The sequence below is a fragment of the Lepisosteus platostomus genome, chromosome 14 (assembly GCF_059453375.1).
Source record: "Lepisosteus platostomus isolate fLepPlt1 chromosome 14, fLepPlt1.hap1, whole genome shotgun sequence".
NCBI lineage: Eukaryota > Metazoa > Chordata > Actinopteri > Semionotiformes > Lepisosteidae > Lepisosteus > Lepisosteus platostomus.
In genome coordinates, this window is record NC_142624.1 from 5,804,515 (window position 1) to 5,824,309 (window position 19,795).

The following is a 19,795-nucleotide window of genomic DNA, read 5'->3' on the forward strand; positions in this document are numbered from 1 at the left end:
TATTTTTGCATGGTATATTTTGGTCTAAAATGCTTCCATTCTCTGTTGGATGCTTATAAATGGCTGAATGGGAGCAATTACTATCATGAACTGTGAACAATATTACCGTCCTCGTTTATTCCAGTGGTTTTAGCACACAAAACAAGCCCCCTGCCTCAAGCCCCAGTGATTCCAGACAGTGTCTTCTGCCGTTACTGTTCACTGTGCTTAGTTTCTATTTTCAGGATTATATAGACTATTGGAAATATTACCTAAGTAATTAAAAATAATAAGGAAAATAAAATGGTCTATGCAGTGCATATCCAAAGATCTTATGTGTAAGATCTACAATCTGTTTTCCTTAATGTAGTGTTTGCTTAAATATTCCAAGCATCTGTAGGTGCACATACCATAAAAGGCATGACTTAACCTTTCCTGAAACCTCCTAACAGTAAGGCATTCCTAGTAAACTAAATTAGAAAGGAAAATGCACACAGCCAGTATGGAGCAGGAAACATCAGATGGTATCTTGTGAAATTGTAAAGGTACTGATTTAGAAGCTTTGGTGTGGAACTCAAATGGTGTTTGTTTACTCGAAAGCTATTAGAAGAATATGCTAGTTATCAGGTAATTCTTTGTTCGTGTTGCAGCACACCAGGTTGATTTTGGTCAGTATTGGAATAGGAGATTTATACAGAAAATGAGGTGGTGCTCTTCCCTCTGCATTTCCAGTGCAATGTCCCAACATAGCAAGATGCTAGTGTCCTACCTAAATTCCTCTTTTTTTTTTCCTCTAAATTTCCCCCTTACGTAATCTGGTGATGCAATGCAGCAGCTATATCATCCTGCAGCCCACTGACGCTCAGCAGGTGTGAGACTGGTCAGTACCTGGATGGCTTGGGAATAACTAGAGTTTCTGCTGGAAGTGTTGTTAGAGGGACCGGTAGGGCGCTCACCCTGTGGTCTGTGTGGGTCCTAATGCTCCAGTCTAGCGACGGGGACACTATAGTGTGAAAAAGGCGCCGTCCTTCGGATGAGACGTAATACCGAGGTCCTGACTCTCTGTGGTCTTTAAAAATCCTAGGGCGTTTCTCAAAGAGTAGGGGACTTACCCCGGCATCCTGGCCAAATTTCCTAATAATCCCCCTCTCTGAACTGGCCTCATCACTCTGCTCTCCTCCCCACTGATAGCTGGTGTGTGGTGAGTGTACTGGCACTCTCTGGCCACCGTCACATCATCCAGGTGGGGCTGCACATTGGTGGTGGTGGAGGGGAGTCTCCATTACCTGTAAAGTGCTTCAAGTGGAGTGTCCAGAAAAGCTCTATATAGGTGGGAGGATTATTCTTCATTATTACTGCATGTACAAATCAACATTTTAGTTTGCTGTTTTGCAGTGCTGGCAGCCCTGGTTTTGATTCCAGTCCTTGGGTGTTATCTGTGTGGAGTTTGTATGTTCACCCCTTGTTCATGTGGGTTTCCTCCAGGTGGTTTCCTCCCACACTCCAAACACATACTGGTAAATTAACTGGCCCTGTGTATGTCCTGCGATGGACTGGTTGGAAAATGGTGATCCAGCACTTCAATGGTGAATGACCTGTGAAGTGCTCTTTGATCCTTTAGAATAAAAAGTGCTATGTGACTGCAATTAATTTAATTATTAGTGATCAGATAATTTTCTCTTTGTACAATATGAAATATTTTACATAGGGAAATGGCTCTCTGGTTCATAGAGCACGTTTTTGGTCAAAATGTTTCCAGAAAGTTAAATAACTTGTCGGCTATGGTTCTTCGTTATAAAAACAAATCCAACTAGTGGATCAGATAAGATCAAGGGCAATTAAAAAAAAGGCACAACTAGTCAAACCAAGAAGTGAAAATTAGGAGCAAGTGCAATTTTATTCTGTTTTTTCAAATACAGACAAAGCCAGGGTTCATATCAGGAAAGAAACTGAAAAAAAAACTGTAGAAAACAGAAAAAAATAGTTATCCATTTACAGCCATTTATAACAGTCTGATACGTGACAGTGACCAAGTCTGATTTGTTTGGAAAGAGAGAAAACGAAGTTTGTTACACAAATTCCTAAGTTAGAAAATGTGTTTTAGAAAATATACATAACTACATCCTTTTTTACTATTTCTGCATATACTATTTTTTTCCTTTAGATTTTGAAACATGCAAAAGTTGAAGAGCTGTCATTACTGCCGTGCCTGAACAGTATATCTATATATAGGGAGCGATATATAGATAACGGTGATAAAATTGAATACATTATTGTACACTCATTGGAACGAAATGTTGTGTTTTATACATTCCTGAGAGCAGAACTACGGAAGCAGTCACAAGAAGTAAGAAACGAATGGGCCTTTTGAACTTTGTCTTTGTTTTTCTGAAATGTTGACAGACATCCATGAACAAGCAGTGAGAAAAAGCCCCAACCCCTTTTAACACAGCTAAGGACAGAAAGAACAGGACTGTTCAAGTACACGTTTGTGTTCTTTAAAGCACATCTTCATAGCTTAATAACAAAAAGAATAAAATACTCTTTGATAAAACGAGTACTTCTTCTCTGACTTATTCTACCTCATTAAAAAGCAGCCTTACCTCTAAAGTACAGTTCAAATTCAGACAGTCAAAATGGTGTCTGGTTTAAGCAGTCTTTTGCACTGTTACTCTGTGTATGACCTTCGATGTCACATAACTGATTTTGCCCAATAAATGCACAGTAGAAGAATGTAAAAAGATTTCCTCTCATTTTCATCCCATTTAAACTGTATCCACCAGGCTACTGTTAACTACTGTGATTCACTTGCACTCACTTTACTTTCAGCTAGAAAACTGACTGATGGAAAGCAGTAAAAGTCTTTAAGCACTTTTATTGGAGGAGAGTATCAGTTTTAATTAGCTCTAAACTGTCCTGCACATTTCAGTGGCCCACTTTCTCTTCCAACCACCTGCTGTGCGCTTGTCTGTGGACAAAATGCTTTCTGAATATAAGGCAAAGCCTAAGAATTGGGTAGGGTGCTGTTTCATTCAGTGGGCTTCTGTCAAGAGGCCACAGCTCCTACTCCAGTCGATACTGCTGTTCATTTCACACATCTCGACTCAACTGGCAAAAGGTCCTGTGCTTCTGTGCATCACTCTCTCCATATGAACATCTCCTGGTACTTGAACGGTCTACTGCAATCTGCCAGAGTTTTGAAATCTGGGCTACTCAGTGCCATCCAAGCATACATGCACATATACTCTGAGACATTTTTCTCAAGATTAATAGCAAAAGTTTCCAATGTGCTACGTGTCTCCTTTGCAGATATCAACAAGCAGAGACGATGTACTCTCATCTTTCCAATTCATTTCCCAACGATTAAACTGACATTTCTCCAGGGTAAACTCATTAAACCTTTGCCTGTACCCTTCCACAACTAATTAAAAACAGCCACTGTTTTACACTGGGGAGGGGATAGGTGAATCAGAACAGGCAGGTCAACCAAGGAGCTGACATCTGTGACAACACCAGGACTTCAAGACTTTGTTGCCCTACTGCTGGAGACGCTACAGCTGTGGCCAGGCAATTCTCACGAGTTCCTGTGCAACAAATCGTCAGCCGTGTGACTTGCTCGCCTCAACAACACGCTCTGACAAAGTGGACATGCTTCTTATAATTTGACACCACTTCTAATAAAACGACACCCGTGTTACTTCAAAGTCTACACTGACCACTACCATGTTTCTGCTGTGGTCTTCCAAGACCAATATCAACAAGGAAATTCTTCTTCCCTCCTCTAAATATCACTTAACTTCCTCTAATGTCTGCTATCCATTTCCTGTGTCCCGACAGTAGACGCAAGAATTGCAAAAGTAACTTAAGACACCCAACATCACAATGCATAAATACACCATCTCCGAATGAACAAACTCCGAATTATGTTTTCAAGTGGAGCAGAGGTTCTTGAACTTAAACAGAAACTTGACAGAACAAAATAGACATGAAACACCTGCTCTTCCAACAACAGAATTCAAATCAACATGATCAACCTTTACATTTTGAAATCCAAAGCTAGTAATCCTGTTTCAAAGTGAAACATTTCAGAACTTTTTTTTTTTTAAAGATTCCTACAAGTAGAAACAAAGAAAACGGGACAAGTCCAGGGGATTTTTCCATATCAATCTGCATCATGTATGTCACATAGTACACTTCTGAGACTTATTCAATCTCCAGTCCTCTCATATTCATCCAAAGGTAAAGTTAGCATTACACCTTTAGAAAAAATGGTAAATTACAACATTGCATTTACATTTCAGGAAACTGAAAGTTTGACCACGGATTCCTTTTGTATACAAAAGTATTGTATATTTTTAGTTAGTTCTAAGAAAAACATTTTGCATTTTAGATTTGACTACAACTATGTCAGCTAATAGACAAGGATTGAGAACAAGAATCACACTATTACGTGAGTGCTATCATGTTCTGACTGATGGCTATGAAAAGTTATTAAATATACTATCTTATTGTTGATTCCATTTGTCTGCCTGTATCAATATGGTCACGCCGCTTTTCAATTATCTCCAATAGTAGAAAGCCTAAGAAAGATTAACAGTGTATTGCTTTTATATAAAAAGTGCAGTCAATTCATGAAATACAAAAAATTAGTCAAAACGGATTCAGCGTCATCAAAAAAAGCTTTCAGTACTTTGCTCTAATATCAGCTGAAATATTTTAAAATGCAACCTGATATGTCAGTTATTTACACATGACAATTCCTAAGAATTATTGAAAAGTGCACCCTTTAACAAAGAAATATTTCTGGGAAAAAAACAAATCAAGCAACACCGCTAGCTCTGCCAAATACAAATACCTCATAGATATAGTATAGAAATTTCATGAATGAACCAATCAGTTTTTGATGTCAGTCCTTTTTTAAGGCAGTAATCACAGTCCGCATGACCAGGAGGACAAGAGTACTGTAGAAAGCAACAACAAAGAAGTTAAACCACACACATTGTCATAAATAAAGGAATGATTCATCTCGCTAAAATCCAAAAGTGCTGAAATTAAGTATTTTCCTAAACCCAGTGCTTGCAACAGTTTATTTTTTTGTCTAAGTTAATTAAATTTGTAGTTGAACTAATGATATGTTTAAAGGAATGGCTTTCTGGTTGTGAGAAGTAGGTGATTTTACACGATCTATACTGTAGGTCTTGTCATTGGGCAGGCGATGAAAAAGAGTGGTGTGATGCACCCAACTGTAAGATCAACTCATGTTAAAGGAAAAGCTCCTTAGCCTGGCAAAACATCCTTGCAAAGATCAGGCCTTCAGCTGTCTGCCACACAAGAGTCATTCACCTCAGGGTGAAATCTGTCCCTGTTCTCCAGATGCAACAATTCCCATTAACCCTTCAACTGTGTTTAAAAACGTGCCTCTTCTTTTCCCAGTGAAAAGCTGGTTTTAGATCTCTTCCCATTCAGAAAAGGGACTGCGTCTTAAGGCATCTCAAAATTGTATACTACAGCAGGGGTGGTCAACCTTCATTCAGGAGAGTCCCAGTCCCTCAAGTTTTATAGGAAACTCTTAAATCAACAAACTGTCAAGAACGTGAACATATGCAAGATTCGCTCAGTTTACCAACACCAATTGGTAAAGTCTGGAATGGTCAGTAGTTGTCCATGAGAGCTTTTCACTTCAAGTAATCTCAAAACTACTTCACTGTACGTACGGTATCGCCTAAGCCGTCACAACAAAACTGCTTTGATGATTTAAGGTTGACCCAAAACGTCTACCGGATTGTGGTTCTCCAAGACAAAAGCTGATCACCCCCGTATTACACTGTATCTGAATTGTATTTCAAGTTTAGACAGAAATGCTCATATTTTCCTGTTATTTAAGTTAAAAGTTATTAAGTAGGAGATCAGGCAGTCCAGGAAAGTGGTTGGGCCATGCAAGAAAAAAATGAAGACAATGGTAGTCTTTCCTGCTATTGTTTTTAATTAAATCGAGTACAAATAGTTTCCCTTAAACAAAACTAATTTACCATAACAATAATTTAACAAGCTTAGAAAGTTATCAAAAACTGAGATCATTTATTCTGGTACTTGTCATGAAGCTTAGAACATTTCGTTCTGAATTTTAAGGTCCCAGGAAGGTCCAAAAAAACAGAAAGTCTGAAACACTTGAATTATTAAATGCGTACCCCCTTCTATTACGTGTAATTTAGAAACTGTCCGTTACGGAAATGTGAGAGGACAGTACAATCCTTCAAGCTGCACAAGTAACTGCAGGAAAAGGGAATTGCTTTTCTTACAAAATAAGGCAAATGTGACGCCAAACTGCACAAACGCCCAACGTGGCTGAAATCTGCCTGTGAGATGTGAGTGCAGGTCAGGCTCCTGTGACCACTGTCTGTCTGAACACACTCACGGGCTTGTGGAACCTGCATTGTGTTTGAGCTGGACACACCTGCATCTTTATCCCAGCATTAGAAGTCCCAAACGTAACCATATTGCCATTGTAATTCTCTAGATGTACTTTTTTTTTTTTGTCTTTCTCCCCTACTCTCTTTTCCCATCTCATACAATCGCCTCTGACAGTTTCTTTGTTGACTAAGTGGTTTGGGAATAATACAAGTGGAGAACCAACGCAGTAACAACCACCTGAAATTCTGTTGCTCATCATCTTTCAAACACACATTCCTCATGCTAGAATTACAAATGTGACAATTAAGTATCCAGAATGGCAGAAAGATGAAGACATATCTTTACCTATTTCAACTTGGATAAAGCTTGCAGGTGTTTCAGTTTTGACATGGCAGTAACAAAAGCTTATTTTGAAATTCTGTCTTGTGCAGGAAGGTACAAGAAGACGAGCTTTAGGAAAAGTCTGTAGATAGGAGTTTACAATTTAATTTGAACGTACTGAATAGGCGACTGTGTCAAACTATAAAAGACTACTAATACCTTGAGTTGGAACAGGAGAGACAGTGAAAGAGCAGATTAATCTTCAGCTCAGCTCAACGCAATTGCCTTTTAAAACTGTTTATTGTTCATATAAGGAAATCCCAATTTGCTGGAGGATTTACAAGCAATCGGGGTAATTAAAATTACCCAGAAACAGCCACCTGATACAAATTTGAACGTATAGGTTTACTGTTTAAGTTTTATTAGCTATTTCTGCTGGGAATCCTTAATGTAACAGGATGTAAATTCTTAAATTTACACTTTAAACATCTTTAGCTTTTTAAGCTGTGAGATTCAAGGTGATGACAACTGGGTGAAACCAGGTGCTTTGTAAAAGTACGCCAGCTGTTTCACTCCATTGGCGTGTAGTGAAAATGAAAATAAGCCGATTTCTCAAGAGCTGAGGCTAGAGAAGGAAACACGTATTGCCCTTTGCTTATGATGATTGTAAAACCATCAATTGTTTTGGTCCAAGTATCTCATTAACACAGATTCTCAATTTTACTTGCTTGTTAAAAAAAGGAAAAAAGGGAGTATCAGTTTCTGACACCTGAGAAAATGTGCGCATTTCCAGCTCATCAATTTAAGCCTATAAACACTCCTCCCTTCTTTCCCTGAAATGAAACACTCACTTTTGATTTGATTGTAACTGTAGTCAGTCACAGCCCAAAACGAAAAGGCTTTGTGAGGTGAGGGCTGTAAAAACCAGACATTCTCTGTCCTCTCATGTTAGTAATTCCCCACAGTGAAGGCAGTTCTCATGAGCCACAGAAACAAGCACAAGAACCCTCTGGGTCTTATCTCTGTTAAAATTAGATCCCTGATTTGAACATTAAGACATCTAAAGTGTGGTGCGATGTTTTTGCGGAGGATGCCTTATAGAAGGGTATAGAAGGATTGTCTTTTTTGATATCGACAAGTTTTTTAATCCATTGTGTCAAGGAGTGTATCGCTTTTCCATTCAGTCTAGAAAACAAACAGAACAGCACGCACATTTACAACACGTTAAAGAGTCTACATTAAGCCTTCACTTGCCCTGTCTTTCCCTGTCAGCTTGGAGAACGTCTTTTGGACTGATACCATTCTACATTTTTAAAGCCGGCAGATATTGTATGTTCCCAGCACTGACAGCAACTTCACAGCAGAGGTGTGTAACAACAGCAAAGCACAGACATTTTTGCACACTTCTGCGTAGCCTTCTCTATGCAGGAAGGAGAACAAAGCCCAGAGGTACAGTGAACCAGACTATGGGCTCAAGCACATTTGTTTAGCTCCTTCCATCTTTATTTCATAGCTGAAACACTTCTCATTCCAGCTGTTCTGTGACTGAGCTGCATGATTCAGAAAAACTGCTAATGCAAAGCAGTTATCAAAGAAACTGAATATAATGTTATGCAGTTCACAACCAAAGCCAAACAGATCCAATGAATGCCCTAATATAACAGTAATAAAATAAGATAATCTGTGTGTGTGTGTGTATTTCTTGGTCTTTTAGAATCTCAATTTGTCTGTTGAAATTGTTGCAATTTCTGCTGCTTGTAACACGATTTCTGAAAGGCTGCACTTCAAAGAGCGACTAGAAAATGCACATCCCAGTCAGCATCTTTGTTGGCGTTAAAACCGCAGGACGACCAATCATGTGTCGTGTTGTGCTCGCACCAGGGAGCCTAGCACGGCTGTCATGCACTGGATGATGCCCTCTGAAAGGCCCCATGCCTGTTCTGTACCATCTCCCATGTTAGCACTGTCCCCCGTCTCTCCCTGGTTATGGGATGGACAAACTGCAGAGAGCCTTGGAATCTTCCATCCAGAGGAGCGTGTCCGATCAAGTAATGCGCATCACGTTTGGAAAAAGGAGAGGCAAATGCTGATGAAATGTATTCCCCTAGTCCGCCTAAAGGTGGCACTTAGTTGGTTTAGCTCTCGGGCTCCTCGATGTGCCTGGGAAGGGAAGGCTGCTGGCTGGCTGTACTGGTCCCCCGGGAGACACGCTCCTGCTCCCCGTTGCTAGGAAGCGTCACCATGCCGATGGGCGGTACCACACCGGGGGTGTGGGCCGAAGCAACGGACAGGCTGTGGCCAGAGCTCTTGAATGTCAAGTCCGGTTTGGGCAGCAGGGGCTTGAGGATGCTCACCAGGCAGAAGGCCGAGCCACTCTTGGGAATGAAGTTCACTTTGTTCTTGTCTGGACAGTAGAACTGGGGGATTTCATGATGTGGCCTGGGCCTGTGAGATCAGGCAAGGAAAACACGAAGGAAGGACTTTGTTTTAAAAGAAAAAGAAGATCGAGCCATTGTGTTCTGAAAGCATTTTTTAAGTTAAATAATTTCACATGATTTACTCATATCATTGTTGTGAATGCAGTGCTTAAACATACTGCAGTGGTTTCTTTGAGATCAAATGCTAAACACTTCTTTACAAACTGAACGATTAATATTCAGGTAACCATGTATACTTGACTTGAAAATGTGTTTTTTACAACTAGTCTAAAAATGAAAGGATATAAATATTCAAATAAAATACCAAAGCAGTTAATGCAAAGCCATTTTGGAACACACCACAACAATGAGATCTGGCAGAAATAAAAGAATTTCCCCAACATAACAGTTAAAGTTTAGTATACAAATATCAACAAAATGCCTGGTTTAATGCAAGTACTGTCAATATATCTGAGAACTTCTTTAATCATTAGCTGGTATGGTGCTACAGGCAGTCACCACTATGTCGAAAGTAGTAAAAGTAGTGTTCTCACAGTCCACTGTTTTAACAAAATGGTGCAGGTTATATAGTAAAATGAGGTCCCACAATAAATTTCTTAAAATCTAGCTCCAAGGCTCAGCTGTTCCAGACATTTCCTCAGAATAATCAGGGATACGTCGTGTGACCCAATGCAAAACAGCACTGTACGTGTTACCAGAACCTTAAACTGGACGGGATGGGACTTTGTGACTTTCGGGGTTAAGGCCTACTGTATTGGGTTGATGTGATGCGCAGCACGAAGAGCAAACTCACGGAGTTTCTTCGAAGACCTTCACCCTCTCGCAGCCCTCGGGAGGCTCGCGTTTGAACATGTAGCTGTTGTTGGGCTTGGGGGAGGAGGCGTACTTGGGCAGGGGCGAGCTGGTTCCGCAGTCTGCAAGGAGAGGGGGCAGAGGCAAGATTTTAAGGGTGGCCAGAGCTCAATCCTGAACCCGCGCCTCACCGCATCTCAAAAAGGGTCAAATGTTCTGCAGGGTCCTATTTTTCCTGTGCTTGTATTTGGTAAGGCAGAGGCCAGATACATCCAAAAAATAGACCACAGAGACAAAGGGATTCAAAATACAGATTAAATACATATTAATTACATTCATTCAAATAAAAACAAAATCCAAAAGTGCTAAAAGAGGTTAAACTGCTATCCAAAAGTTAAGTCAAGACATCCTGTTACCTGCACAGATCCCTTTTGAGAGAGTTTTTGGGGCTCACTTTTCTGGGAGGCACTTGAATTGATAACTCGGCAACTTCACTATTTCTAAAAGCAGCGCAGCTGTAAGAATAAGAACTGGCTCGTAAGTAAAGTAAATTACGTCTTGGGTCCTTAAAGGAAAAAAGGTTAGACTAACTGCTAATTTATTCAGCTGAAAAGCTTATCCAAAGCAATTTATATTTGTACACATTTATATGTACAGCTGGGTACTCTCCTTACTCAAGGGTACAACAGTGGTATCACCTGGGATTTGAACCCACAACCTTTCAAATGAGGAGTCCAGAACACAACTGGCTCACATCAGATTTGAAAGGTTTTATTTGCTGTCTGGAACATTTCCCACTGTGTGTTTGCAGCGTTAGGCTCTCGAGTTGCTGCTGAAAAGCGTTCGGGTGATGTAAAAGTTGCTGGTGCAGCATTAAAACGCTGTACAATTACTCTGCAAGACTGCAGTTTCATTACTAATGTACTGGACAGTGTGCCATCATATTAATACTACTGCAGCAGTGTAATCCTGCATCATTACAGTACTGTAAGAACAACAATCGTAATGATAACCGTTGTAAGTGCAACTGTACAGTTTAACAGGGAGTGCGGTAAATTCATTGGGCACATAAATAGTAATTAGAAATACAGTTATTATTATGGCCAGCAGCCATACCCTGCAGCTGGCAACCCACTGAAGTTAAGCAGGTGTCTAGCAGGTGTTAAGGAGCCTGGTCAGTACCTGGATGGGAAAAACTAAGGTTGCTGCTGGCAGAGGTATTAGAGGGGCCAGTAGGGGGCGCTCACCCTGTGGTCTGTGTGGGTCCTAATGCCCCAGTATAGTGACGGGAACACTATTAAGGTAAAAATGTGATGTCCTTCGGATGGGACGTAAAACGGAGGTCCTGACACTCTGTGTTCAATCAAAATCCTCGGGCGTTTCTCAAAAAAGAAGGGGAGTTATCCCGATGTCCTGACCGATTTCCCATTGGCCTTTACCAACCATGGCCTCCTCATAATCCCATCTATGAACTGCCTTCATCACTCTGTTCTCCTCCCCACTGATAGCTGATGTGTAGTGAGCGTACTGGCGCACTATGGCTGCCATCGCCTCATCCAGATTGTGTTACGCATTGGTGGCGGGAATGGGATTCCCCATTACCTGTAAAGCGCTTTGAGTGTATTGTCCAGAAAAGCGCTATATAAGTGTAAGCAACTATTATCATTAATGTAGCAATTCCATTCAATACCATGTGGTCTATTCCCATCTGTTCCTAAGGTGTACCTTTCTCCCTGCCGTCGGTGAGCAGGTCGTCGGCGGGGCAGGGGCTCTCCTCGCTGCCCTCGTTGGAGACGGTGAAGAAGGTGGGCGAGACGGACTGCGAGCGGCTGCTGCTGTCGCTGCTGCGGTCGGCCCCGGAGGGGGTCTGCGTGTCGATGCTGCGCGTGCTGCTGCTGCGCTGCGGCAGGGGGGGCGGGGCGCGGTGCCCATCGGGGATGTCCTGGGGCTGGAGGGCAGGGGGAGGGGAGAGAGAAGCCTGCAGGTGAGATGAGGAAGGACAAACCCTCATTCTGACTGATCTGCTACTTGCACTGGCTTAGCAGCTCCATACCAAGGTTCACCTGATGCAAAGCCCTGCGTCTACTCACGTGCTGCGTAGACTTCATCAAATGCATTCCAGGCTTTCACACACACCAAGCAGAAAGATAACATCTTCTTTAATGCTTATAGCTAGTGATAGGGAGTCATAGGTTTTATCACCTCCACACCTTCAAATGATCACTCCGGGTAGTCTTGTCTGAACTCCTTGCAGAGTAGAACTGTCCTTCGTGTAACTTTGTGAACAAAACTCTGAGGGGTATTTATCTCTATTAGAATATCACATAGTAGCAAGATGCAGGTCTCATGCAGATGCAGATTTTATTGATCTGAATGCTTGAATATTGAGCCAGAGAACTCAATTTCAGGTAAGATAAGATCACTTTATTGGCCATCCAAAATTTCTTGCATTAGGAATTTGTCTTTTTTGCATACCCCAACTTGCTCTCCATGAGACACACAGACAGGGAGAGAAGCTTGGGGTCAGAGTGCAGGGTTCAATGAATGAGAATATATGCCATGTGAAAGGCAGAATTATGGAACTCAACATTTTCCTGGGCACTGTGCACAACAGGGGCTGTTGAGACACTGTAAAGCACGTGCCCACTGTGTGCTGAAGCAACTCTAAGATGTTCTTCAAATAGCCTCTGAACCTCTGCCGTGTACTTGACAAATTTTCATACAGAAGGATGAGGTTCCTGCAGCACAATGTCACAGGAAATAAAACATGGATCTAAAACGGACATCATCTGATAACGCAAACATACACTATTCCATCCTGGCCAGCGATTTCTATTGTTTTGATCCCTTTAAAAAGTTAATTGATAGAAAGTGCAGCTGATAAGGCAAATATGCATAGAGTAAATAAAATGAACTCTTGTGATGCAATATATGTGCCTAAAAATCCATTTAATTTGCAATACCAACTAAGGTTAAATAAACTTTTCAAATTTAATCGAGTCCACAATGTATTCAGTCACAGCGCATGACAAGTACTCAGTTTGCGTAGACTGGAGAGACTTCAGGCAATTAAAGGACTACAAACACTAGAGACTTTATCTTTCGACCATTACAAAGTTCTAAAAAATGAATTACTTTTTAAAAAACGTTTGATGAAATACACATTCTATTAACAAAAGAGAGTCAATATTGACTTCATCTCAATATGCCTCCTCTCAGTATGAAGGTGCTGTAATATTAAAGTGCCTGTCTGTGAAAAGCTGACTCCAAACCTTGAAAGACTAGCAAACGATTGCAAGATCATTCTCCCGGGGTATTTAGTCCAACTGAGACCGAAAGAATGCCCAGCACTCAACAAAGATTACAGTGGTGAAACATAGTACTAAGTGTTTTTCTGTCAGTAACGATTCAGAGACACATACAGGTCAACCTTAAAGGATTTTTTAGATTCTATGGAGCTCTTCTCTCCAGTTGTTCTGTCCCTTAAAGAAGGACCTGCCCAGAACAAGACACTCCTGTGTGCACTAGCGTCATGGTGAGGCACATGGCTCTATGGCTTGGAGCACTCTCTAGGAAAGGGATGGTCTTACTATTTATTAGTTTTGCCTGTTATCTGTGCATTTGCATTTACATGGGGATTCTTGTTGCCCTGTTTATTTAAAACATTCTTACCAGACACCCATTTCTCCATTTAAGTAGGGGTTGCATTTCACAATTACATAACTGGACTTTTATGTAAATCAGAAGCAACTTTTTCTAAGCCACTGCTTAAACAAGTATAGAGAATTGCCTGCTCTTTATATATCAAACAAACTTTCCATAACGCCAAATTGTTATTATGGAACCCATGGAAGATATTGTTGTAAAGTCAAATTTATGTACAGTATATCAAGTCTCTTGGTAGCCGAGGAGAGTGTTTCAGAGGTCATTTTTTGAGACTAAATAGTTTCCAACCTGATGCTAAACACTAGACCAAGGCTATTCCTCACACTGCTTGTCTGACTTTTTTTTTAAAGTTGTATGCTATTTAACTTTTTGTTGCTGCTGCTGCTGTGCTGTGTTTATGTTTTTGGTGATTCCTTTAATGTCTTTGTATTGGAACATACATGCAAATAAGTGTTTCATTGCACTCGCGCAGATAACAATAAACTGAACTGAACTAAACTCAACCTGTGGCCCTTCCATTCTGCTCCATTGCAGTATATTGTTACAGAAGTCCTTAATAGCTATAAAATAATAGCTATATCCATCCTATAAATAATCAGATGAAGAAATGGCTGTAGATGAAATTCTGAAACTATACGGGCTGCAGGTTGAGCGACCTTAACTGGGAACCTAACACCTATACCCTAGAAAGAAATTCACAGATCCTCCGGCTGTCCGGAAGTCAACCTTATACGCTGTAAGTGTGGGCCAGACAGACTTTGTAAAAGCCTTGAAGTGCAGTTGTGCTGCACGACGGTGGGACTCACAATGAGCTGCTCATCTCTCTCCCCTGTCTCCTTGATGATGATGCGCTCGATTTCCTGGTTGAGGCCCTCCACGCTGTTCCTGAATCTGGACACAGACGACTTGGAAATGGGAATAGGAATCAGAACGCTCTTTGGAATGGGAGCCTGGGAGAGAGGGAGAGAGAGGCGTGTCAGGGAAGGCATCAAGACAGTTCGTTTTTGGCGCGTTCACATTCAGGGGTCCAATGGGTGAAACAGCATTCTTCTGAGGGCCACTTTGTATGGTGGTACCTGAGCTGGCTAGATTCAGAAAGTTATTTGTTGGCCTTAACTTTCACGCCTGTAACAATGACGAGGAAAGGAAAAGGATGACAAGGAAAGGAAAAGGGATTTGTTTTATCTGAAAACAGTACAAAACGCCATCATGTATGTAATACAGCTGCAGTTCAGATATGGGATTTGAAGTTTGTATTCTAGTTCTTGTTTGAGGGAAAGAAAGGTAGCAGTCAGCAGAGAAAAATACGCTCAAAGAAATGCCTGTTTTGTCAACGATTCATGGTTAGCCTACTTCTTCTTTCTGTTTGAGTTGCACTTTATTTTAATTTAAACCACTGGCGCAGTTTTAGCTGTTAAATGGAAAATTTCGATGAGTCTTGCGGAAAACAATATCTACCTGATTGGGTCTCGAGTCAAAACGCAGACAGCTACAATGTCTGCGAAACAGAATAAATCATTTCTGACAACTGAGGTTATACTGTACAGATTGTACAGAACATTGGTTTCAAATTATCTGAATGCTTGAGACATGTGAAAGGGAATACTGTTTAAGCACACACAAAACATGTTGCACTTAGCAAGCATTATTATAAAACCCCAAACTCTTTAATTAGACACAGTTGTGCTAATGCACTCTTCATGAAACAGCCTAAATGGCATTGGCTGTCATTTCCCCATTAGACGCACTCAGTTAAAGACAACTCAGCTGTACAGAAACCCATGTGATTACATAACAGCGGGGCTCACACTAAGAAGAAATTGGCTGTTAAAAAAAAAGCGTTCTTTTTGAGACGTATGTGCAGAGACTGTTCCTCTTTTTTTTTTTAAAGAAAAGGCAAATGAAGAAAAGCTCGGGAAGATTGTGGCCCCAGACTGGTAACGAGCTCAGGCACTTGGTCATCCCCACACAAAACACAAGCTCAAGCACACTCTGAGACCGGTAGTAAATGCATGATGGCAAACTCTCCCTATTGGAGTGTTTTCTGTCATATCAGGAAACTGTAAAATGACACAAATGATCAGAATCATTTCCTGTTCTTTATATCTGTAAACCACTGACCAAATGAAATTCCCATTAATCCAGTGGATCCATCTCCCAGGCTCGGGGACCTTTGTAGTGGACGGAGACTGAAACGGATTCAATCAGAATCAGGTCTCCCATGGATCTAAAGTCTGAATTGCTCTCTTTGATCTAAAAGATTAGTTCTGAAGTCACACACACTCAAAAAACTCTGCCCCCAACTATTAATGAGGCATGGCTTTTATTTTATACGCCTTTATGGACACAAATCATTGGCGTCATACTGCTGTGCACAATTCTGTGCTTTTAGTGCACTTGTGGTACGGACAGCTCCAACACCGTGTATAGTAGTGTCATCCAGCCTGCTCTACTGTGTGATGTGGAAGATCATTTCTTTATTACAAATTAACATTTATATGCATTAATAAGGTGCATCTAAGCCACTGAAAGAACGATGAATGCTCTTTGATTCAACAACTGGCCTGTAACCTTTAGTATTCCACCCTGTCCTCATTGTTGCCATCACAATAATACTCATCTCACGTCCCTCGTCTGGAGCAGAAGTACAGGTTCGCAGACGGTGCAGATGTGTGCGAAGTCCCTGTGGCAGCTCTCAGCGTTTTCTGGAAGCTCAGTACCTGTACCTGTGGCTGGGGCAGTACGGCCTTCCACCAGCTCTCGGGAGGAACTCTCTCCCTCACTGGTCTGTTGTTGGGTGTGTGTCTGGGAGTGATGCCTGCTCGTGTGGGGAGGGAGGGAGGGGGGAGTGCTTTCGTGACGTTTGGAGGTGATTTGGAGGAAACGCGTGACCTCCGCAGAGAGACACTACAACGTGCCGACTCTGTGGCTTCCCTGGACAGCTCGCGCTCCGGGTCGACAGAACAGAGCGCTATTTTAAAAAGGGGGAAGGCCACCAAACACTGGAGCTCCTTTCTCATTTAGCCATCATCAGGAACAGTGATTCAGAACCAGGAATTGTTGTCACTGCACAGGCCCTGTTTTTAAAACGAGCCCGACAATCAGGGCTGCTGAAACTTGCTTTTTTCACCACGATAATTTGTGAAGAACCCCAGTAAAAACTTACTAAAGGTATTGAGAATGGGCACAAAATACATTCAGATATGCTGAGTTAACAACCCTGAATATGGACAAGTCCTTAAGTACTACAGTCCGTAAGCTGCTGACTGATTTTATAATGTGTATTCCCCTACTAAACGAGACTACAGTTTTTACAAGAACCAGAATGACCTTTTGCTAAGATCTAACCCACAGACATAAACAATCCTAAAAATAATGCCTTTTATTAATTTACCAGAGGGGGGGGGGGGTTAGGCCTGCATAAAACATAGCTGCCCTTCAAATTCTTTCCAGCTGCTTCCAGCAACTGTGCAGCCAAAACATTACGGTGCAGTAATGGTATTAGAGATGCTAATTTGATGTGTACAGTACATATCCAGATATTAGTTTCTAGTGCGGCACAAGTGTTATTTCAAATCCCATTCCCTTGCCTCTGACAATCCCCCCATTATGTAATCCTGTTTTGATACAAGCTCGACTCTTGTCTCCCAGAAATGATAAACACCCCCCCCTCCACCATCGTCCAGCATTCTGATGAACTGCAGCCGTTGCTGAATTGCAGATACTGCTTCCTCCACTCGGTGTTATCATTCTGATAAAAACCACAATAATAGCTCACCCGAGAAGTACAGCGTCATAAATGGGCAGCGCTGTATCAGAGCAACTGAAATAAAAGACCTGGAACAGGAACCATCAGTCCGGAAAAAATAAATAAAAATAAAAACGCATGAAACAGAAGCATCGGAGAGCGTCTGACTATACTTGTTGTAAGGAAACATCCACATGAAATACAGCACAGCAATGGTCAAAATAAGAAAAAGGATGTTTCTGTAAATATGTTCCCCACCTTTCCTGACAGCTCGCTTCCAGTCATTCTGAATGCTGTCTTTTTTCCCCCACTCTCTCTCTCTCTCTCTCTCTCCACAGCGCCTTTAACAAGCAAACAGTGTGAAGGAACAATGTCCTGGCATTCCAGGGATACAAATCTCTCCTGCCTGGCGTGCTCCTGAGCAGTGAGGCTGTGCGTCCTCTTCTGGGAGCTTAATTTACATTTCAATGGAGGCCCAGAGAATCGCCGGCTTCCACCCCCCCCCGTAAAAGGCAAGCTGCATCTCCAAAGCAAACCGCCTCCCCTCTCTCTCCGTCTCCCTCCTGCTCATTCGCTCTCCCAGTGTGTCGGTCTGAGGGAGCCGTCTTCCCTCCCTGCCCGGGTGTTTTACTTCAGTAGTTCCGTACAATGCGCCCTGTGCCGAGCACGGAGTCTGCCAGACGCCCCTGGGTTTCATCCGCCTTGGCAAAACAGCGACAGCCGCCGCCACTCCCCGCCCACGCTCCCCACACCCACAATCCCTTCGCCCCGTCCAGATGGGAAGCCATGGGATCAGGGCACCCGGCTCCCCTTGCCTCCCAGCTCGATTTCAGCACTACGGGAGACGGGGTGGGGCGCAGGCTGAAGGGAAACATTACACTGAAAGAAGCGGGGATCTTGAGGTGCCACTGAGCTCCCTGAAATAAAAGTCAGACCTACACGAACCAGAATAGGGAGGAATTCATGGTAAAAGAACGATCTGGGTTCACCTGTGATAGGCGTTGCCTCACTTGTAAAGTATGCTTATACTTAGAGGGTCGATATCACGTCTGAATGCTGAGATCATGCTAGTCTCACCGACTGTATAACCTTACCTAAAACCAAGCGCATGAACTACAGCACCGCAGCGTTTAAAGGGGAACTGCAAGGCGATTTTTATATTTCGGGGCGAGAAAGAATCAGAACTGACGGGTGCATTTCAAAGCACAACGGAAGTCAAATGTACACGGTTATGTGTAAAACCTCCCATTTACATCACAAAATAGATGAAATTCCCAGGTATGCGCAGTGCAACATTGCTGTCGTTGGGTTTCAGAATGAGGCAACAAGACTTCCAGTGATGTGAACCAGCCCTGTTACATTGTGCACAAACAGGCTTGTGAATACATCTGTTTTAATCCAATACAAATATTGATTTTAGTTGTAAAACAACATTTATTGCACTTCTTAACTTAGGCCTTAAACATAATTATGATAAAAAGGATGACCTAAATTGTGACGGCAGATTTTTTTTTCTATTTTTCTATGAAGCTCTGATATCACCCTCTCAATCCATTCTCTATTCATCGTTTACTTTGTATGAACAAAAATGGGAGGAATGACACCTCAGCACGTTTTGGTTCCGTGTCTGAAATATTTCCTATTACAAACTGCCAGGCTTCATAATCATGTAAACGTCAAGGCAGAGGACATTTCAATACACGTGTCCTATCCCAAACTAACAATATTTGAAAACAGTCTATTTCTGTTGCAATTAAGCACGTTTTAGACCGAGCAAATTTTGCTACCATATTAATTTAGATATGATGTTATGAAACCAATACATCCAAGGTGACGTTTGTTAGATAATTTCGACTGCAGATTTGAATGAGTGCAACTGAACTGAATTTAACCTATCGACTTCCAGATGGTTTTGCTGACAAATACTACTTACTTGTTAACTCTGCATGCAGATCACGTTGGAACATTTCTGTGAAGACATGTCTGCTGCACAACCAGTACTGATTTGCTCGTACATCACAGTACCTTAGGCATTACAGTGACTATTGAGCAGGAAGGGCTGGTTTAACATCACAATTCTCGCAAAACTCTCACTCATGCCTGTGGCGAGACCAGCGGTTTGCGACAACATGGCAACCATACAGTACTTTCACAAAGTTCACAATTCAGAACCTCTTACATTTTACAATACCCTCAATTAATTTATTTTGTTATTGAGATTTGATAACCAGTTTGAGAAACTGGGACTGCAGTTCCCTTTTAAGCAGAATGACCTTCTGAATTCTACCTGTGCTTGTTGTTTCAACATTTTGCTGAAATTTGAAAACTGGGAAACATTATCCACAACACCAATCGCATATTTTAGAACTTGTCTTTTACTGTCATCACTGCATTTTCTTCTAAGCGTAATTAAGCATCTCAAAAATATATTATCCTTTTC

At 41.7% G+C, this 19,795-nt stretch overlaps 1 protein-coding gene across 2 annotated transcripts in view; it reads right to left on the reverse strand.

Annotated features, from left to right (window-relative positions):
- Positions 1–1,851: 1,851 nt before the first annotated feature.
- fam117bb (family with sequence similarity 117 member Bb) overlaps positions 1,852–19,795 on the reverse strand; it is a 113,289-nt gene continuing 95,345 nt past the window's right edge. The window contains exons 5-8 of one of the 2 annotated variants that reach the window (XM_088606705.1): positions 14,414–14,557; positions 11,667–11,919; positions 9,943–10,063; positions 1,852–9,156 (exon numbers count right to left, since the gene is read on the reverse strand). In XM_088606705.1, the coding sequence (XP_088462831.1) occupies positions 8,847–9,156; positions 9,943–10,063; positions 11,667–11,919; positions 14,414–14,557 (828 nt within the window). In that variant the 3' untranslated portion in view covers positions 1,852–8,846. The remainder of the gene's footprint in view (positions 9,157–9,942; positions 10,064–11,666; positions 11,920–14,413; positions 14,558–19,795) is intronic. The other variant, XM_088606706.1, reaches the window with a different exon arrangement.